Source organism: Onthophagus taurus, chromosome 7 (genome assembly GCF_036711975.1).
Source record: "Onthophagus taurus isolate NC chromosome 7, IU_Otau_3.0, whole genome shotgun sequence".
NCBI lineage: Eukaryota > Metazoa > Arthropoda > Insecta > Coleoptera > Scarabaeidae > Onthophagus > Onthophagus taurus.
In genome coordinates, this window is record NC_091972.1 from 5,413,970 (window position 1) to 5,434,540 (window position 20,571).

A 20,571-nucleotide genomic window follows, 5' to 3' on the forward strand; every position below is an offset into this window, starting at 1 on the left:
TGGGCTGTCCTTTTTCAATTTTTGGGTAAAAATAGAAACTCGATCGAATTGAGCTACAAACAAGTTTGACTAATTTTTCCTTTTATAGGTATTAAAAGAAAAGCAATATTAAATCATGTAGATTCTATTTCGCAATATAGACGATAACAAATTTTACTAACTAAACAATTAACAAATTACAAATTTATACATTCAAAGAGTATTATTACACGATTAATCTATCGCTTACAGTTCCTATTAATTGTTAATAGTAGCAATAATCATTGGAACTACACCTACAATTAGTATTTAACAGTATTGTTTTGTAAAAAATTGACGAATTTCACCATGACGTTTCGTTTTTTTATTGCAGATAAAAACCTGTATTTTTTTTCTTTATTAAAAGAAGGTATAAATTTTCTTAAGAGTATTTTACTTAATTCTTTAACAATTAATATCTGCAGAATAGGGGAAATTAATTGTTATTAGCAATAAAAAGAATATAAACATTTTAGTTCTATTGTTTTATATAGGAATGTGGTCGACAGTTTCTTTTTTGCTTTAAGCAGTAATTGGCACAGTTGATTATCAGAATTACAATAAATAAGAAAAAGAATTATGAGCTATAATAAAAATACGTATACAGGGATACATTTTGCTTCTTCTTTTTCAAAAATTCATTTTGAGCAAGAGAGGAACATAAAAAGCTTTGAAGGCACTTTTGTCAACCCAGAAGCCAAATTGAACATAGTAGAATTAAAGCAGCAAAACGTGATATGTTATTTTTAATTTGAAAATAATTTAAATAAGTAAAAAAAGTCATAACAGATCCATATAAATCATAAAAACGAATTATAACTATTATTGCATCTGTTGCTTATTTCTTTTTTCAACGATTGCCTTAACAATACAAAATACTATCTCAAAAAAAATGTCTTGTATACTTACAAAATAAATTATTTAAAATATATTTATGAACTTTCATATCATTTCTTTTTTGTATCTTTCTTTTCATTATCATTTATGAGATAACACAGGTGGAACTAGCGGAATTATCACTACCCGCAACGATTTTATCAACACTCTGTTTTACATTTAGACCACCTGAACTCGAAACCTCGCTAAGCCGTTCTTTCGTAGCTAAACTACTACTTACGCTGGACCTTTTGTCTTTGTTCGACGTTTGACTAGACGTTTCAATGGTCGAGCTGACCTTACGAGTACGTTTTCCACCCTCACTGGCCGCCGATACTTTACTTAACGTAACAGAAACGGCTTGTTGGTGTTCTAAAATTTGTTGATGTTGAATTTTTGTGGCCAGAATGGTTGAGAGGACGGAAAGTTGATTGTGAATTGCTAACATGAACGTTTGGTAACCTAGGCTAAAAAATATATAGAGTAATAATTTTTGTTTCTTAAGATTTAATTTACCATTCTTTATTTGTCCAAAAATAAAGTATTTGTAAACCCTGTTTTAGGCGAGCCACAGATTCGATTGTTTGATCAGGTGATTTTGCTGCGTTTACCGTTCGTACCACTGCCATTGCATCGCGGAGTAAAACAGAAATCAATAAGGACCATTCTAAACAACCAGCTTCCAAGAATAATTGTAACAAATATCTAGAAAAAAATATTTCTCAATATCCTACGTTATAAGCTGATTATTTCAACATTGGGAGCTTGGTGTATATTTTGTAAAAAGCAAAACCGATTTAAAACAAAACAAAATTAAATGTGCTTAACAGAAAAGTAACTAAAAAGATGATTATAATAAAACGACTAATTTTGTGTATTATAAAATAATCAAACACTAGAAATTTAAAATCCTTAATATCAAATTATTTATTCTTACCTTAATTGTACTTCCGCCCTAGGTGATCCTTTATTCCCTCCAGACGATAATTGTTCTAAAAGTTGGGACGAAGGCATCTCCCAATTTTCCGCTGAACACTGCCCCAACTCCTTTTCATCTCCCCAAACACTCGAAGTGATACTCATTGCGGACTCGTCCAAAATATTCGCGCTAATTTGCGTTTCTAATAACTTAAAACTACCAATTACGGACGGCTTTCTGGTTTGCACCTTATCATCGTATAAAACCATTTTTTTCTCGAATATATCATTAAATTTTTGGTCCTTATAAAACGTATCCGCTTGACTTTCGATATCGGTTTCGCCGATTTCCGTTTCCGCTATTTGACTCGATAATTCTAAAGTACTTAAAGGGTTTATTATTCCTGAAGGTGGTACTCCTGGAAAGCTTGTGTAACCACTATCACCAATGTGACTTTTGGTTCCATTATCTGTTTGGATTTCTTTTATTTTCTCGTCGATGCTTGTTATTGGGCTTAAAGGAGGGGATTGGTATTTGAAGGGATCGTTATCTAATAAAACGGCTGGGTACGGCCAGTTGAAATCATCGTGGAGTTGTTTTAAAGCTGTTACGGAGTCGTTTACTTGAGCAGCACGGTCACGCTCTTTCCCCAACCAAGCTACGAGATGAAAATCTAAATGAGCGGCGAAATAACCTAAGTCAGCGAGACGATGTGCACTAAGAAGTCTTCGCGCGTGGCGTTGAAGTATTACATCAATAAAAAATTCTTCTGCTGTTGTAGTATTAGGTTCTCTAAAATATTTTGATGTTAATTTAATTAAAATATTTGCGTTTAATTATTACTTATTTTCATTTTTTGCAGATGTATTTAAAGGAACCGATTTCTTCCTAGCAATAATAGGCGATTCCAAGATGGAATTAGCAGGTGCACTAGTTCCCAATTTAGCATCAGGAGTTTTTGGACTAATTGTCGTGCTATAACTCCTCATTCTCTGCACGTTTCCAAGTACTAAAGAAATGTCTTCTGCGTTTGGACTAACTGGTGGTGTTTGTGGGGTCATCCCCAATTTATTCGTTAGAATAAACGATGTTCTTGGGGATTCAACATCATTTGGATCTTTAAAAAACACAAATAATTAATATTATTTTATCTACTAATTAAAAAATTTTAACTTTACCTATCGCACGTAAAAATCTAACCAAATCCTTGGCTAGTTCCCATTTCGATTGTACTAAAGCGGTATCTAAGAGCAGCGTCGCGTGCTGTCTACTAACAGAAGACGTCTCTAAGTTCTGCAACAAGCGAAAAGGCTTTCATACTGTTTGCGTTTTTTACTACAAAAATAAGCACTACAAAAATAATTTCAAACTACTTTACCTGGAGGATTATAAGGTATGAAGCTGCAGTATCCAATTGCCCTTTCGCCATGCAGTCTTGGAACAGATCTTTTGGTTTACCAGCGACAGAAAACAAATATGGCCAAAGAGCTATTTCGGTTTTTCGCGCGCATTGAACTACAGTTTGAAGGTACACCGGAAATTCCATTATGAATTCGATTACGCTGGGAAGTTGAGCATCAGGAATCGGTTCTTTACTAGTTGCTTCTTCTTCTAAAACCTATACAAAAATAAAAACATTAAAAAAGTCACAAATTGAAAAAATAACGTACTTCATGTAATAATAATTCTAATGAATGCGGAAAATAAGGCAAATTAGTACAACTTCTTGCAATTTCCCATGCGTGGTAACCCAAATTTCTCCGAATTAATTGCCTTAATATTTGATGCAAATAAACTTGACTCTAAAACAAATTAATAACAATAAGAAGTTATTAATCATTGAAGAACTCACCGTTCGTTGTAAAACACTAAAAGGTAACGAAAACGGAGAATTATCCGTGGCATATAAAACGGTATCATTTTCCGCACCCAAAATAATAACATCCTCAAATAAAATCGCTAAAGGATAAATCTTTAATTGAAACGGTAACATAATCCGTTTAGACATAAAAGTGTGGGATTTATCTCCATCCCTAGGACAAATTGGTAACCAAACTCGCATTCCGTACACCCCACAAAATAACCATAAAGCTTCAGTTAGATGGGCTTTATCCAATTTCTTTTTCCCAGGTACCCAAACGCTTTCAACATATCCAGCTAATACCGTAGGCATAGAACACGTAAATCTATCACCATTGTTAGCTTCCAATTGCACCATAAGTAATCTCCCACTAATATTAAACACAATACTCTCTGAATTCGAATTTTGATTCCGTCCAGTTTCAGTACGAAACGTTGTTAAAGTTACGGAAACTATACAAGCTGGATATACACACAACGAAGAAATATCGACAATTTGCGATTTTGTAACATCAATATTGCCGGAAGAATTGGTGTAGTTCAAGTCCCAAATGGTGACTAAAGCGTCTCCATCGAACGTGATTAGTTGATCTTGAAGGTTATTTATTATCAGAATGGGTGAATTTACTTTTACGATTTTCGCAAATTTGTTATCTAATTTGCAGTCTTTCGAATAAAAACGGAGTTCTTCGCTGTTATCTAAAATGCTATAACAACCCATAACGAGATAATCGCGCCACCAAAGCAATCCTCCCGATACGATAAAATCTTTTTCTTGAGTTTCGTTCCCGAATAGTTTCCAACGGCGAGTTTGCATTGAATAATGAGCTATTCCAGCTCGACCTGCTATACCTAAATTTTGGCCGGAATTATCAATTGCTGAATACTAGAAATTAATGGATAAGTAATAAATTTTAGTAATTTGGAGTTTATTTACTCTAATAGGCCAATTTGTCGCAGAATATGTGGACGGAACAGGTACAACTAACCATTGTCTACCTTCAGACAAACTACTTGAATTTAAACTTGGTGATTCCCCAAAAACACTTTCCTCTTTGCAAGAACGGTCAGAAAATATTTTAATTAACGTATCAGCGGAATTCACGTATAATTTATCTTCCCCTTGAAGATACAAATTACTTTGTTGGCTCTAATAAATAAATAAATTAATTTTGAAAATAAAAAATTGATTTAATTCACACACCATACAAGGATTTATCGTTAAAGCACTTTTAACAAAATCCAATTGAATCATACTACTTCCATAAGAGTTATCTTCACATTGATCATTATTACCGTTATCATCACGACTTTTTTCATTACCACTTAAATTATTTTCTTTATGAACCATCCATAATTGGTACCCTTCAGTTGCGAATTCCATTGAAATAACATGAAGCGGATTTCCATTTTTTAAGTCAACGTTTAAACCGTAATCCCAACCTAAAGAACACGTTAACAAAGCTCCAAATGTCGACCACATCGCGATTCCACCATGACCCCACGCGGCAACTAAAGCGCAACCATCCGGCGTCCATTTAATCGTTTTTACGGCGCCCGGACAACCCGGATAATCTTTACTTCCTAATACACATTGATGCGAAACACCTAATCCACCAGTTGTTTCATCAACATAATAAACAATACATTCAGAACTAAAATTATTAAAAAAATGAAATTAATAATAAAGTTAGATTTAAATAATTACTTTGCTCTGCCAAAAGTTATTAATCGATATTTATGGTTAACTGTGGCGCAGGTTGCGTCTTCGATACCTTGAGCCCAAATTCCTTGAACTTGCTGAAAAATAATTGTATAATTAATTAATAATAATTAAATTATGTAAATTCTTACGTTGGGGTCAAATTTTAAAGATGATGCTGTTAAGAATGCTGCTCGACCATCGTTTAAAACGATTGCAAATCCGCCGATTAATGGAGAGTATTCAATATCTATGATGAAGGTATTTTCTTCTACGATTGGCACAGCTAAAAATAATCGTAATGCCTTAAATAAATGGTGTTACATTAATGGTATGCGGACAAAGTGTCATTTAATGTTTGAATGTTGCAGAAGTGAGGTTTGTGTTTGGGGGAACAAATCCTTTATGTTGATAAATATTGAAAAACTGTTGACAACCGCAAAAGTACAAATTTTACGTTTGATAAAATAGCAGTCCGTTCGATTATTCTCCAACCAGCATCGTTAACACATTTGTGTATACTGATATGGTTCACTCTAGTGATGGAATGGATAGTGATTTTGAAAAAAGCCGGATACCGGATATTCGGCCACATTATTGCGATATTTGAATAAAAATGAAATTAATAAGAAAGCTGATAAGATATGTCAACTTATTTGGATCCAAAATACAAAATGAACTTTTTTGATGCTGATTTAACTAACGAAGCAACTTTAAAAAGAGGATACATTAATTAATAATTCGCGATATTTCTATAAGGATCCTTCAAGAAATAAAAACTATTTTTCAAAACGGGTTGGTTCATTGGAAAGAAGACACTTTCATTAACACTTTGGGAAATTTTCATAGTCATATTCCAGGAACTGGATTTTATACGAATTTTCAAAACTTAATCGGCGAAAATTACAAAATTCGAAAAAATTGTTGTTCGTTTCAAAAATATATTTCTCAAGAACTGAGAGTGATTTTTCAAAACCGCTTCTTGCATTAAAAAGAGGATACTTTAATTAATAATTGGTGATATTTCCACAAGGACCCTTCAAAAAATTAATTTTATAGCGAATTTTGAAAATTATCGATGAAAATTGCAAGATCGAAAATTTAGCAAAACTTCAAATATTGTTTTCTCAAAAACTAAAAGCTATTTTTCAAAACGGGTTGGTTCATTGGAAAGAAGACACTTTTATTAACACTTTGGGAAATTTTCATACTCATATTCCAAGAACTGGATTTTGGATTTTTGGAAAATTACAAAATTTGAAAAAATTGTCGTTTGTTTCAAAAATGTATTTCTCAAGAACTGAAAGTGATTTTTCAAAACGGCTTGTTGCATTAACACGTTCGCTGACAACTCTCAAGGTAGTCGGCTCCGCGTGGAGTCGATGGCATATGGTACGATAGCCGACTGGCTCCTAGCGGAGTCAGTGGCACTGAACGTGTTAAAAAGAGGATACTTTAATTAATAATCCAAAGTGATAACAGCGACAGTTCTGTTAGTAATGAATGTGATGATGATTTACAAGCGAAGAGAAGAAAACTAGACGAAACTGCAACAAGAGATTTTATATATCGTATTGAGATTGCTACAATGAGGTTGGTAATGATACATAAAGTTGTATTCAATGAAAAAAGTCCTATTGGAGTTGAACTTGATTATTATCTGTAGTGTCCAAAACCTAAAAGAGATACTAATTCCTGTGAATGGTGGAGTACTAAGTAATAGGTTTTTAATATCCGGCCAACGCCGGATATTTGCTAACTATCCCAGCAAACCCAGCATTTATCAGCTAATCGTTTTTATCAGCGTTCAAGATATTTTTTGGCGCCCTTTATTTCTTACTGTTGTACTTGACTTTTCTTTGCGATCAATATATACTACTTCTAACACTACTATCAATAAATACACGAATGAAAAACTTATTTAAAGTTTTTATTCCAAACACAGTTTTTATACAAACGAAAAAAAATATACCAACGATTCAAATTTTTGATATCAAAGAATGGAAACTAAAATATGTGAATTATTTGGTAATTTTTTATTAAATTTAAACATCAATAAATAGCGATATGATTACCAGTAAACAAAATTTTACTTTTCTAGCTTTTCCCATGGGAAAATTATTTAATTAAAGTAGAGTAATCAAGATTTTCTGCAATTTCATTTCGATAGATAACATAGCGAGACTAGTTACGTCTTGTTAGCGATATTGTTGATCACAAGTAAGTCTTTATTAATTTTAATTTTATTAATTTTGGAAAAACTGCATTCTCTAGTTGTAATTGTTACTGGTATTGCTAGCAGAATAGGCAGAGTTATCCAGGTGTTAGGAAACAACTCTTAAAGTGAGTGTTTTTTGATCAAATTCAAAACCTCGGTAAGGGTAGTCTGTTGCAGACTTAAGATTTCGTCACACAATAAGTCTCCATTAATATCCGATTTAGAGTTGAATGTTAGTTTTTTTTCCAGTGCAGAACAATGATTCAACAGCTGTTCTTTATTTTGCTTTATTTTTTAAGGGTGTAGATTTTCAGATGCTCCCTTAAAATTTTCTATTTATTTACTGATACTGCAAATAAAGTAAATATTTTTTGCAAGATTCCGAATAAAAATTAAAAAACAAAATTATAATTGTGACATCCACATGGTACAAAGAAAGCTAACGAATTAAGGCCAGTAATTCTCTTTTGTAAGCCCTTGTTTTTTAATTCTTATTAATTCTACCAATTCATTTTGTATATTTTTGCCACAATAATGGGCTAATTTGACATGCTCATTCATGACTGGGTCAAACCTTGCCAATAATTGTAGAAGCCTTAGAAATTTCAAATTATATGAGGTAAATAATTTATCAGAAGATCCTCTGAAAGACAGATTATTTTCAGTTAAATATAATTTGCATCAGACGCTGAAGCACAAATTTCCATCATGAATTTTCCTTACAAATTAATTAAAATTCAGTTTTTAATCTAATTTCAGCTTAAAATAACTGATGTAAAACCTGGATAGTGAAACTTAACTGAACTACAGAAGAAAATAGCAAAAAATTGGAGCATTTCAAAAAGAAAATTTAAGCCCTATATCAAAGTATTGCATTTATTGTTGGTTTCCGTTTATTTTTACGAATTATTCGTGATTCTGGTGCCCTCTGGGCGATCGCCCCCACCGGCCCTATCTTAAAGCTGCCACTGTGGACATCTGTCCTTTGCATAAACAAACTTTCATATTTACACTAAAAAATGGGTGCCAACCCGATCATCAGAGGGATTGGTTGATAACTACAGGGTTTTGACTTTTGGCAAAGCCTAAGGTTGTTGATACATTCCTACACAGTCAAAGTTCTATCCATGAAATTCATTCCAGATTAATATATAAAATTAGATAGAGAAGAATATTATTAAACTTTTTATCAACAAGTACCAATTTAGATAAACACTTCATCACAATCTGTGATTTCGATATTAAACTATGTCACTGAAGTGTAATTATTATAGTGATACACAATTGATATTAATGATTACATACCCTAATTAAATGATAAGCAAAATAAATTGTGATTAATAAATTCATATTTACCTTTAGAAACTTGTTGATTAATACAAAACGGAATACGTCTTAAATCTAAATTATAATCCCTATTTTGGGTTCCATCCCATTTATACCTCAATACATGTCCTTTTGTAGTTGCTACCATTAATTCTGTTAAGGTTATACAAACCATACTCGTTATTCTCCCATCCCATACAAACACACTTTCCGCCTATTACAATACAATTTATTATAACAAATAATTATTAACTTAAAATTTTCTTACCAATGATAATTTTAAAGGTGGTATTGTTTCTTTTATGAATAACTCAGCGCTATCTCTTCGAAAATTTGCATGGGGTGAATCTGTTTGAATGTAAAGCCCTTTTTGTTCTTGTGTAATAGTTAAATTATAAAACAATAAATGCCCCTCTGATGTCTAAAAAAATTCATTCTTAATAATCAAATGGAGGTGTAATAAAATAATTTGTTATACCGCAATAACCAACATAGATGAATCTGGTTTCCATTCAATAATTTCATTGCGACCATATTTTTCTAATGATTCTAAGGAACGCTTATGATAAATAATTGGCACACAAGGCTGGAATTAAAAAAAAATAAATTGATTATTAGAAATTAAAACATTAATTAAACCTCGTTTTATTAATCCTTTTTAAATGGATGATAAGGAAGTAACATGATTAAAGAATTCAGGTGAATGGTTATTAAATTAGATCATTTCACTTCCTCAATAACTCAAGCGAGTATTTTCGCCTTATCACAACAATTCAATGCAATTAGAATGAATTAAAAACTTTCTAAACAGCACCGAAATTAAAAAATAACCGTATAAATCCCGTTTTTAAAACGTCAAAACGATTTAGCATTTAATTTTTAAATCACCAACCTTGCAAAACCAAACAGCAACAGAATCGTCGGTTAAAATAGCGAATAAAACCCGATCCCTGTTGCAAGTGACCTGCTTAATTCGCGCCGTACCCAATTCGGGTATCTTGAACACCTTCGGCCAACCGATCGGAAAATACATCTCCTTTGATTTATCACGCACGTGAAAATTTAAAGGATTGTTGGCGCATTTTCAAAATAAAAACAGATTGAACTCCGTTTGACAGCTACGCGTCGCTCATCTTGGACTGTCACTGTGACGGATCGAAAATGGGATAAGTTAGAAATCTGTAATTTAGGTTCAAAATGACACTTATTTAATTCAATTTCGAAAGGATAGATTATAAAACGCTTACCGGATATTCTTGACCTTTTACACTTAAATCGAACGTTGTATTAATTAGATGAACAAGTTTTATACCGTTAGAAAGTTGTTTATCGAAAACGTGTAACAGAATAAGTTTGTGTTTTCTATGATATTTGAGTATAAAATGAGGAAATGAGGCGATGTGATAGTTGGGTTGAGTAAAGTAGAGCGTGAGAGTAATTGTAGGATAATTTATAGTGGTATTATGTTGGAGATTACAACGTAGTATATATAATATAACAATTTACTACAATATTTCAATTATATAGAAACTATCTTGTGTAATAATTAGTAGATATTTAATAAGCAATATTGTTTTGAAATTTCTCGAAATTCTAAAGTAATTTATAAAATTAAATTTAATTTTTGTGTGGATTTTTAGCGCCGTTTAACAATGAAAGGAGAAAATTATGTTATTATAATGGTTATTAAATAAAATATCTTTATATTGATCTTTTATTTATTTTAATTTTCTACTATATAAAAGTGCATCATACAAAAAATAACTCTACTCACCATTAAGTTTGGTAACGATAATATCCAATAAATCCTTATTATATTGTCGACTTAAAAAGTGTGTGTTCCCTTATGAAGTTTATTCATATAGTAGATATGGCAGTCGACGCGTAAATATCGTGTCGTTTTATTGCTTATAATTAATACAATATTGTTTTATTAATCGTAATTAGAATAGAACTCATCATGATTGTCATCTATTACTAATTGGTCTTATGCCATTTCAAATTTTAAAATCACATTCAAATCATTTTGTTTATTCGAGATTTACTGTTCCATTTCGTTCTTTTCGTTTTCATATTTTTCTAACATAGCTCTAACTAAAATACACTTTGTCATATGGCATGAACAATATTCTGGGTGTTCAACCTCTTCAGGATCCAACATAACTACTTCAATTGTATAATGTCTTTCATTGCTAGTTGATCGAACTAATAATAATTCATAAGCCATCGGTTCGGATTTTTCGACCAAAGCTTCAGAAGGAAGAACAACGGTTGTTTGTTTCCAATGAGTTGGTATTTCGTCTGGATCGGTGGATAAAATAACCGGTTCGGTGGAAGATGATGGAAACATACATGTAAACCAAATACAAATTCCTTGGTATCGTCCTTCTTTATTCGCAACGGCGATATGTTGAGCTTTAATGCAATCTAAATCTTCGATCGTTACTTCTCTCAAATCAATCCAAAGCACAACTTCGGGGTCGCCAAGGATTTGGTCGGGTTTTACTATCGATGTATCGGGCTTTTGGGAGGCTTGTGCGCGTAGTTTAGTTGAAAAACTTTTCATTGAAACTCCTTCGACGTCTTCCCAAGCATCGTACATGTTTGGGACACTGCAGGGTGCGGAATAAATCGTGGCCGATTCGGGAAATAATAACCCGTTTGGTTTTAAGAAATTATCTCTTGCGTATATTACGGAATCCAACATTCCTTCGTGAAGTAAATAAAATCCCATCCATTCTGAGATTATTACATCCACTTTTTCATTTTCGGGTAATTGAAGATTTTCAATACGAGTATGGATTACCTAAAATATTCAAAAATAAATATTTGGGATTAAACATATTTTTTTCTCACCTCAATTACATTCTGAAAATTATTCTCTTTAACAACCTCTTCCGCTATTTTATAAACGTCGCTAGCTTCAACAGCGTAAACTTTCGCTGCTCCAGCTTGGGCGACAAACACCGATAAAATTCCTGTTCCAGCACCAACATCCAACACAATTTTTCCTCGAAATTCCTCACGGTTATCTTCAATCGCTTGTTTATATGCTCGATTTCTGGCTGAGTCAGTCAACATTAATTTGTGTATCTAAAATAATTGAAAAGTCACAAGATTTAATCATCGATTTTTTTGTAAATGTAATTGTTAGATAAAACTCGAACGTGTTGGAAATTATCAGTTAGTTGGTCGGGTACCGGAGTGCGTTTAACACGTTTAATAAAATGGTTGTTGCGAAAAAATTTATTTATGTTAAACCGTTTGTGGGGATGCCCACAGCGGATAATGTCCAAATTGTTGAGGAGAATTTACCGGAAATTAAAGAAGGAGGTAATTAACTTTGTTTTATTTTAAGAATTATATTAATGCTTTTTGAATAGAATTTTTAGCAGAAGCTGTGTATCTTAGTGTTGATCCTTATATGAGAGCATACTCTAATAGTTACACTCTTGGTCAACAATTAGAAGGGGGACAAGTTGCAAAGTAAATTCAATTAAAAGAATCAATTTAGATAAAAACATTTTATTTACAGAATAATTGAATCTAAAAATCCTCAATACCCAGTTGGAAAGCATGTTATGGCATATTTTGGTTGGAGGACTCATTCAATTTACGACGGAACCCAACGAGTTTTTTTAATCCCAGACGAAACAATTCCTTTATCTTATTACTTAGGAATCGTTGGAATGCCAGGAGTAACAGCTTATTTCGGCACTTTTGATATATTAAAACCTCAATCAGGCGAAACTATCGTTGTTACTTGTGCTGGAGGAGCCGTTGGAAGTCAAGTAATAATCATCACCACTTAAAATTAAAAATAAACGTTTTATGTTTGAAGGTGGGCCAGTTGGGTAAAATAAAAGGTTGTAATGTAGTTGGAATTGCGGGTACCGACGAAAAACTTGATTGGTTAAAAAAAATTGGTTTTGATCAAGTTATTAATTATAAAAAAACACCAAATTTAGGTGAAGCCTTAAAAAAAGCAGCCCCAAATGGTGTGGATTGTTACTTTGATAATGTTGGAGGAGAAATGGCTTCAACGATTATTGCACAAATGAATCCTGATGGTCGTATCGCTGTTTGCGGCGCTATTTCGGCTTATAATGATATTGGAGAACCCGTAAAAGGTAAATTAAAAAATTAATTTAATACTAAAAGTAAACATAATAATTAAATCGAAAAAATGTTATACGTATTATTTATTTATGTTTATTACGCAACATTCCTAAAAATTACTGGATCCTCAACGATTTTGTTATCACATAGGTTGAAGGTCACTATCTTGTTATTTATATCTTATTTATCTTTAAATGGGCTCGTAAAATACTACAACAATAAATAATTCAAAAAATTAATACATATAATATAATTTTAAAATTTATTTTAGCAACTCCGATTCAAAGATATATGATTTTTGGGCGTTTAAAAATGGAAGGTTTTCATGTTTCGTCCCTTTTGCATAGATGGCCCGATGCGATCAAAGAGTTATTGGGCTATTATAAAACTGGAAAACTCCAAACGAAAGAAACAGTTACCGAAGGTTTTGAAAATATGTTAAATGGATTAATTGGTATTCTCAATGGGGATAATATCGGAAAGGCCATCATTAAAGTTTAAACATTAAAGATGAACATTTATAAACATTAATGAAAATAAAGATGTTGTTTTGAAACAAATTGTGATGTATGGGAAAAATACTAAAGTGTATTTATGAAATAAATTCATTAAATTTATTTTCAATAACAATCAAAAAAAAAAACAAAATTCTTGATTGACTTATAAATATGTTTTTTTTTAACTTTTTATATCAAAATATTTTTTGACAAAAGTTTGTTATCAGTTAATCGCTGCCTTTTGAAAGACAGAGATTTGAAAGGCTTTGGTGTACCTCAAAATTAATCTATTGTTTCTTTTTTAAGATTAGTTACGCCTTACGTACAAAATAAATAAAATTAGCAGAAGAAAACGTTCTCCTCGCTTTGCGATGATTGCTAGGATCGTCCAAAACTACGCGATCAATTCATAGCATCCAAAATAGTCTAGGGTTAGATTCGTTTCATGTTAACTAATCTCCACTAAAACACCTATGCACAAATTACAGAAAACGGAAAACCTGCTTTTAATAAATTGTGGCACATTCTGGATACATCAGTAGGACTTTCTAACGATTTTGAGGGACTTCTAAGTATTTCAGAGTACATTTTCATGATCTTTAAAAAGTTTCCAGATTTCCTCAATACGAAATATAAAGGCTTTATTGGCACTACATTGCTGTGGTAGATCTATTTTCACATATTGAACAGAAGCACAAGTTTTGTAATAAATTTTACATAGGAGTCAAATCTGATGCAAACTTTACTTGTCAGGATTATTGATTGGATATCATATTGATACATTGGATCACAGGTCAAAAGTTTAGTGATGATTTCATCAAAACTTTTGACATTTTTGCATAGATCTTCAAAACTCTTTAATGACACGGCGACCTCTAATTCTTGCGAATTTCTGGTTTTGTTATAAGAATAATTAATTCTAATACAATAAAAATCTTGTACTTCACTTTTATTCATACTTATTTAGAATTTTTTTATTATTTATTTTAATGAAATAAATCGGTCTATTTTAAGAAATTTAACTCAGCAACAACATCCTTGTTATGGACCATAATAAATGCGTTTCGCTTGCGCAATATTCTCATTATCAATAGTCTGCATTTTTTATACAATTTGATGTTATTAATATTAATTCGTAAATTTGTTGTTTATTTCGTTTAATAATTCAATCGAGTGCAAGCCAAAAATGGTTATATCGAAGAAATTCGTTTATTCGACGGCTTTTTTAGGTGTTCCTAAGAACAGTAATTTTGCTATTTTGGAAGAAGAGTTACCACCAATACAAGAAGGAGGTAAGAAATTATTAACTTCTTAAAGTATCAGAAAAAAATTTTTTTTTAGAATTCCTCCTCGAAACTAAATACATTAGTATCGATCTTTTTGTAAGATACAAACCTCTTAGCAAATTAAATATTGGGGATACTATTTGGGCTTTACAAATTGCAAAGTAAATTTAATCAATTTGTTATGAAAATGATTATTTATTTATAATTTTTTAGGGTAATTGAATCAAAAAGCTCTAATTATCCAGTTGGAAGATATATTAGAGGGTATTATCCTTGCAGTACTTACAATATATCAGATGGAACAAGTTATAGTAACATTCCAACTAGTTTAATAGATGAAAAATATCCTTTACATAAATATCTTGCTGTGTTTGGATATTCCTTGTAAATTATTACACTAAAATCAGACATTTCCTTATTAATTGAGATCATTTTTAGTGCAACTGCTTATTATGGTTTAACACAACACTGCCAACCAAAAGAAAATGAAGTTATAGTTATCACATCAGCAGCTGGAGGAGTAGGCCATTTAGTTGGCCAAATTGGTAAAATCTTAGGATGTAAAGTAATTGGTTTAACCAGTAAATCAGAGAAGTGTCTATGGTTAAAAGGACTTGGATTCGATCACGTTCTTAATTATGTCACCGACGATGTTAGCAAAGAATTAGCAAAATTAGCCCCAAAAGGAATTGATTGCTTCTTTGATAACGTAAAAAATTAATTATTTTAATTATAACAAAAACCGAACTGAATTATTTTATAGGTTGGAGGTGAATTGAGTTATAAAATAATGGAAAATATGCGTAAACTAGGTAGAATAGCAATTTGTGGGTCAACAAGTTGTCATAACAGCGATTTCGTTCCTAAACTACCCTCAATACACCCAATGATTTCAACGAAACTCTTATCTATAACCGGATTTTCAACTCCAATGGAACTCGAAAAACTAGAACACTCGACAAAAACCGCGATGAAGTGGTTTGAAGATGGCAAATTGCGCACTAGGGAGACAATAATCGACGGATTCGAAAATTACCCGGCCGCTTTAACCTCAGTTTATAACGGAGAAAATTTAGGAAAAACAATCATCAAAATATAACTAACAAAATTATTTCATTTATTTGCTTATAATTAAATTTTAATTAAACTATCAAATAAATACAATAAACAAACAGAAATAATGCGTATTGGTTTAATTTTTATTATCTCATTTATACTTGGTATATTCGAAGTTATCACGTGTTATCTACATCAAAAAATACACTTTGCCCGAGGCAACCTATTTGTTGAGACTCTGCGGTGATAGAGAGAGCGACAGTTTCGAAAGTCGCCGAGTTTTTATAGTTGTCACTTAGCCATGATGCCTTTACGAACGATTGTTAACAAAGTGAAAATATCAAAAGCACAGAAATTTATTTATGCTAGAGTTTTCGATGGGATGCCAAAAGAGGATAATTTTGAACTCGTCGAGGAAGATATTCCACCTTTAAAGGATGGAGGTAATTATTTATATCTTCTTAAAACTGCAAAGTAAATATATCATATAAAAAAATTGATAATAATTAAGGATCTTAGGTTACTACTTAATTTGAAACAAAACTAAAACTAGAATCTTCCGGTTATGTCGGTTTTATAGAAATTTGTTTTATGATTGTACTCCATATAGCACTATTTAACTCACTTCTCGGCCTTTTCTGAATGAGATGTTTCTGAATCACATATTTTTATCATTCTAGAATATTTAGCTCAGGCCCAATTTTTAAGTATCGATCCCTACATGAGAGCTTACACCTACAAATTACCAATAGGTTCAACAATGATGGGTTCACAAGTTGCTAAGTAAAAAATTACTACGTGTTTTTAACACAACTCTAACTGTTTCATTTAATTTTTTTAGGATTATAGATTCCAAAAATCCAAATTTTCCAGTTGGAAAACACGTAGTTGGTGAATTCGGCTGGAGGACTTTAACCGTTGCCGATAGTAAACCGGGGGCGTTAATGCGAAGACCACCTTATTTAGTACCAGAATCAGAAGGAATGCCTTTGTCGTTATTTTTAGGAATTTTAGGGATGACAGGGTAAATTAAAGTTATAAATAAGAAAAATTTAATACAAATCACTTAATTTTGCAGAAATAGCGCATATTTTGGTTTTATGGAAATTTGTAAACCAATAGCTGGGGATACGGTTGTAATAAGTGGAGCAGCTGGAGGTGTTGGAAGTCATGTTGGACAAATTGCAAAAATAAAAGGTTGTAAAGTAATCGGTTTAACGGGTTCAGATGAGAAAGCTCAGTGGCTTCGAAGTATAGGATTTAACGAGGTCATTAATTACAAAACGGAAAATTTAATGACAAGTTTAAGAGAATTAGCCCCGGAAAGAATAGATTCGTATTTTGATAACGTTGGTGGTGAAATAAGTAGTTTGGTAATTCAAAATATGAAAAAATACGGAAGAGTTTCCGTTTGTGGTTGTATATCGTCTTATAATTTACCTTACGGAAGTTTACCCAAAGCGACTATTATTCAGCCCTCGATAATAATGAATGAATTGAAAGTGAAAGGATTTTTGGTGAGTTCTTGGAAAAATCGTTGGATGGAGGGAATTAATAAGAATCTAGAATGGTTAAGAGAAGGGAAATTGGTTTATAAGGAAACAGTTACCAAGGGATTTGAAAATATGCCCAAAGCTTTGATCGGAATTTTAAGTGGAGATAATATTGGCAAAGCTGTTGTTAAAGTTTAAGCTATTTTAATTAATTAATAAAAAAATATAAAATATATTTGGATTTTATTTAAATTTAATGAGAAAGAATGTAGCGCTCAACAATCTGTTTTTTCAATCCTTAACTAAATACGTATCTTATGTAAACTACGTTTAAAAATAACACGTCCTTATCGATAGACTACTTTTATCGGCTTGTGGTAATCAACAAATATTTACTACGACAGTAATCCAATTCGCGTAGTGGTGGCCTCGCGAAATGACCTCAAATAAAATGAAGAGCAAAAAATTTATTTTTGTTAGAAATTTTGATGGAATACCGAAGGAAGAAGATTTTAAATTGGTGGAAGAAGTAATTCTTGATCTTCAACAAGGAGGTAACATATCTATTTAAAAAAAAAATTAAATTAGTAATTTTTTTTTAATATTTACAGAATTTTTAGCTAAAGCTATTTATTTAAGTATCGATCCTTATATGAGAGCTTATAGCAGTAGAATAAGATTAGGTGAAACCATGATTGGAAGTCAAGTAGCAATGTATATAACAGGTTTCACCGATTTCAAATCACAACTAAAATCTTTCCGTTCCAGAATAATTGAATCTAAAAATGAAAATTTCCCCACCGGAAGTTACGTATTAGGACAATTTGGTTGGACAACTCACTTTATTTCCAACGGAACAGCTCAAGACGTTACTCTTTACCCACCTTATTTAATTGAAAAAGACGAACAAATCTCTTTATCTTTATATTTAGGCGCATTAGGTCGAACAGGGTAATGTAATAATAATTATCAAAAAAGAATTATAACTAAAAAAAATTTTATATTTTTATTAAATATAAAATTTCTAGAAATTCCGCTTATTTCGGTTTCTTAGAGCTGTGCAAACCAAGATCTGGTGAAACGGTTGTGATAAGTGGTGCTGCGGGGGCCGTCGGAAGTCACGTGGGACAAATCGCTAAAATGAAAGGATGTTATGTTATTGCAATAGCGGGAAATCAAGAGAAATTAAATTGGTTAAAAAGCTTGGGATTTGATTATGTTATTAATTATAAATTGGATAATATTCGGAGTGAACTGACAAAAGCGGCACCAAGGGGAATCGATTGTTATTTTGATAATGTAATTCAAAATTTATCTTTAAAATTAAATACCACCACAAAAGTCAATTTTATATTTGAGATTCTTTGCATGAAAGGCTTACGTGGTGTAACATATCAATAAACATTACACGTGTAAATCACCTCATCATAGGTAGGAGAGAAACTTGATAATTGTGACGATCCTCCATAAACTACACTAATTTAAGTCTTATCTAAGCGTATCAATCAAAACACTTAGGTAGTGTTGCAGTAAAGCGAAAAAACTGAACGTGAACTGTAAAGCACTCTAAACTAAACGAAAAATATAAGTATAAATACATACTCTAGATTCGCACGCAAATCTAAGTATTATAATGTAATAAGAAATATGGTTCTTCTGTCAAAGGAGTTACATGCAAGCCAAAAAAATGCGGTTGTATGTATTTCTGGAGTCATTTGCAGTGTTTATAAGGAGGGTCTAGTCTTCAATTGGTAGCATGTTGATTTATGTGTACAATATGTAGTTGCAAACTGCAGTATCTAATCTTCTATAAACAGTCCCTGGTCGTTTGTCAATCTAACCTTAGAGCTCAGTATCTAGTCTTTTGGAAGCAATAAGTAGTCTACTATAAGCAGTATTTACTCATCCAATAGAAATACTACTATTGGAGTCCACTGCTTGGAGTATCTAGTCTTCTGCAATCAGTAGATGATCTTCTATTAGCAATGTCTTATTTTTTTGGAAGCAGTATGTAGTGTTCTGCATGCAATAAGTAGTCTATTTCAAGCAGTATATACTCATTCAATAGAGATACTACTATTGGAGTCTGTTGCCTGCAGTATTCTACAAGCAATATGTAGTCCACTACAAGCAGTATCTATTCGCCTAATAGAGATACAACTAAGCCTTATTCCTGCTTATTGTTTATTCCTGTGTTTATGTATAAGTAATCTAGAGCGAGAGATAAGTTTTTCAGCCGATTCAGTCATCTTAGCCAATTTTAGGTTTATATGTATAGTATTTACAATTACCTTTATCAACAAAACTCAAATATATTCATGGTATAAACTTATTATTTTATATGTGCAAATATTTCTTATAGCTTTAATGATTTTGTACGGTTGATGCATTTTATTTTTAAGGTTGGAGGTGAAATAAGTAGCGTGATAATGCAACACATGAACAGGTATGGACGCATTGCAGTCTGTGGATCAATATCCTCCTACAATTCCAACGCAACTGATATGCCAAAGGGTAAATAAATCATTAAATTAACACCACTCAACTGATTTTGTAATAACAATATAAATAAAAATTAATTAATTATAAAAAATTTAAGAACTATTAACACACCACCTGTATATTGCCTTCGTTTTTCTTAATTAAATTTTTTTTAGCAACAATTTTACAACCAACAATAGTTTTTAATGAGTTAACTGTCACTGGTTTTATAGTGAAGACATGGTTGAATCGTTGGAATGAGGGTATTGAACAAAACGCGAAATGGATAAAAGAAGGGAAATTAAAGTGTAGAGAAACAATAATTGATGGTTTTGAAAATATGCCCAAGGCGTTTATCAATATGTTAAACGGTGGTAATTTCGGAAAATCAATAGTTAAAGTTTAAAAATGTGTTTTTTAATTGAAAATAAATTCATTTAAACAATTTTTGATTTAAATTTTTAAACCGAATCCACACGACATAACCTCAAATATTTTTTTGAAATAAAAACAAACTCACCTCTAAATCTTCGTAACTTTGGAAATAATCGTAATCCATCGTGTCCATATTTTCCGTTTAAATCAATTGGAGGTTCTTATTGCTTTTCTTGTAAAACACTTATTAAAAATATTTAAAAGGATTTCTTTAACTTTTACATGCGACTCCAAAACTGCAATCACTGCAACTGATTGATAATTGTTTAGATTTAGAATTGTTAA

At 31.7% G+C, this 20,571-nt stretch overlaps 6 protein-coding genes across 6 annotated transcripts; 4 read left to right on the forward strand and 2 right to left on the reverse strand.

Moving 5' to 3' along the window:
• Nucleotides 1-747: 747 nt before the first annotated feature.
• LOC111429199 (Guanine nucleotide exchange factor subunit Rich) lies at nt 748-10,065 on the reverse strand. Its single transcript, XM_023065047.2, has 16 exons — nt 9,812-10,065; nt 9,398-9,505; nt 9,188-9,340; nt 8,950-9,133; nt 5,528-5,661; nt 5,382-5,473; nt 4,878-5,328; nt 4,611-4,823; nt 3,666-4,559; nt 3,484-3,615; nt 3,192-3,431; nt 2,992-3,106; nt 2,657-2,930; nt 1,832-2,605; nt 1,411-1,599; nt 748-1,361 (listed from the first exon to the last, which is right to left on the reverse strand). The coding sequence occupies exons 1-16, from the start codon at nt 9,950-9,952 to the stop codon at nt 1,001-1,003; spliced, it is 4,455 nt and encodes a 1,484-aa protein (XP_022920815.2). The 5' UTR covers nt 9,953-10,065; the 3' UTR covers nt 748-1,000.
• An 894-nt stretch (nt 10,066-10,959) lies between these two features.
• On the reverse strand, nt 10,960-20,514 carry LOC111429200 (Arginine methyltransferase 8). The gene is made up of 3 exons (XM_023065048.2): nt 20,372-20,514; nt 11,776-12,012; nt 10,960-11,725 (listed from the first exon to the last, which is right to left on the reverse strand). The coding sequence occupies exons 1-3, from the start codon at nt 20,417-20,419 to the stop codon at nt 10,961-10,963; spliced, it is 1,050 nt and encodes a 349-aa protein (XP_022920816.2). The 5' UTR covers nt 20,420-20,514; the 3' UTR covers nt 10,960.
• On the forward strand, nt 12,073-13,598 carry LOC111429203 (prostaglandin reductase 1-like). Its single transcript, XM_023065051.2, has 5 exons — nt 12,073-12,252; nt 12,303-12,405; nt 12,455-12,710; nt 12,761-13,049; nt 13,310-13,598. The coding sequence occupies exons 1-5, from the start codon at nt 12,147-12,149 to the stop codon at nt 13,537-13,539; spliced, it is 984 nt and encodes a 327-aa protein (XP_022920819.1). The 5' UTR covers nt 12,073-12,146; the 3' UTR covers nt 13,540-13,598.
• LOC139430559 (prostaglandin reductase 1-like) lies at nt 14,606-15,984 on the forward strand. Its single transcript, XM_071197709.1, has 5 exons — nt 14,606-14,827; nt 14,877-14,982; nt 15,035-15,205; nt 15,260-15,530; nt 15,585-15,984. The coding sequence occupies exons 1-5, from the start codon at nt 14,722-14,724 to the stop codon at nt 15,918-15,920; spliced, it is 990 nt and encodes a 329-aa protein (XP_071053810.1). The 5' UTR covers nt 14,606-14,721; the 3' UTR covers nt 15,921-15,984.
• LOC111429201 (prostaglandin reductase 1-like) lies at nt 16,101-17,603 on the forward strand. The gene is made up of 4 exons (XM_023065049.2): nt 16,101-16,320; nt 16,558-16,660; nt 16,719-16,901; nt 16,956-17,603. The coding sequence occupies exons 1-4, from the start codon at nt 16,179-16,181 to the stop codon at nt 17,566-17,568; spliced, it is 1,041 nt and encodes a 346-aa protein (XP_022920817.1). The 5' UTR covers nt 16,101-16,178; the 3' UTR covers nt 17,569-17,603.
• LOC111429202 (prostaglandin reductase 1-like) lies at nt 17,766-20,296 on the forward strand. Its single transcript, XM_023065050.2, has 6 exons — nt 17,766-17,924; nt 17,982-18,084; nt 18,139-18,321; nt 18,399-18,669; nt 19,773-19,884; nt 20,028-20,296. Exons 1-6 carry the CDS (start codon nt 17,807-17,809, stop codon nt 20,255-20,257), a joined length of 1,017 nt encoding a protein of 338 aa, XP_022920818.1. The 5' UTR covers nt 17,766-17,806; the 3' UTR covers nt 20,258-20,296.
• Nucleotides 20,515-20,571: the final 57 nt, after the last annotated feature.

Coding starts and splice junctions, on each gene's coding strand:
- LOC111429203 (XM_023065051.2), top strand. CDS start 12,147: ATGGTTGTTGCGAAAAAATTTATTTATGTTAAACCGTTTGTGGGGATG. Junction 12,711..12,760: donor GAGGAGCCGTTGGAAGTCAA/GTAATAATCATC, acceptor TTATGTTTGAAG/GTGGGCCAGTTGGGTAAAAT. Junction 13,050..13,309: donor TATTGGAGAACCCGTAAAAG/GTAAATTAAAAA, acceptor AATTTATTTTAG/CAACTCCGATTCAAAGATAT.
- LOC111429199 (XM_023065047.2), bottom strand. CDS start 9,952: ATGTATTTTCCGATCGGTTGGCCGAAGGTGTTCAAGATACCCGAATTG. Junction 2,931..2,991: donor TAGATTTTTACGTGCGATAG/GTAAAGTTAAAA, acceptor TGTTTTTTAAAG/ATCCAAATGATGTTGAATCC. Junction 1,362..1,410: donor TTTTGGACAAATAAAGAATG/GTAAATTAAATC, acceptor TATATTTTTTAG/CCTAGGTTACCAAACGTTCA.
- LOC111429200 (XM_023065048.2), bottom strand. CDS start 20,419: ATGGACACGATGGATTACGATTATTTCCAAAGTTACGAAGATTTAGAG. Junction 12,013..20,371: donor AAAGTTACGAAGATTTAGAG/GTGAGTTTGTTT, acceptor CAATTATTTTAG/ATACACAAATTAATGTTGAC. Junction 11,726..11,775: donor ATTTTCAGAATGTAATTGAG/GTGAGAAAAAAA, acceptor TGAATATTTTAG/GTAATCCATACTCGTATTGA.
- LOC111429201 (XM_023065049.2), top strand. CDS start 16,179: ATGATGCCTTTACGAACGATTGTTAACAAAGTGAAAATATCAAAAGCA. Junction 16,321..16,557: donor TCCACCTTTAAAGGATGGAG/GTAATTATTTAT, acceptor TTATCATTCTAG/AATATTTAGCTCAGGCCCAA. Junction 16,661..16,718: donor ATGGGTTCACAAGTTGCTAA/GTAAAAAATTAC, acceptor TAATTTTTTTAG/GATTATAGATTCCAAAAATC.
- LOC111429202 (XM_023065050.2), top strand. CDS start 17,807: ATGACCTCAAATAAAATGAAGAGCAAAAAATTTATTTTTGTTAGAAAT. Junction 18,085..18,138: donor ATTGGAAGTCAAGTAGCAAT/GTATATAACAGG, acceptor TTTCCGTTCCAG/AATAATTGAATCTAAAAATG. Junction 18,670..19,772: donor TCGATTGTTATTTTGATAAT/GTAATTCAAAAT, acceptor TTTATTTTTAAG/GTTGGAGGTGAAATAAGTAG.
- LOC139430559 (XM_071197709.1), top strand. CDS start 14,722: ATGGTTATATCGAAGAAATTCGTTTATTCGACGGCTTTTTTAGGTGTT. Junction 14,828..14,876: donor ACCACCAATACAAGAAGGAG/GTAAGAAATTAT, acceptor ATTTTTTTTTAG/AATTCCTCCTCGAAACTAAA. Junction 15,531..15,584: donor TTGATTGCTTCTTTGATAAC/GTAAAAAATTAA, acceptor ATTATTTTATAG/GTTGGAGGTGAATTGAGTTA.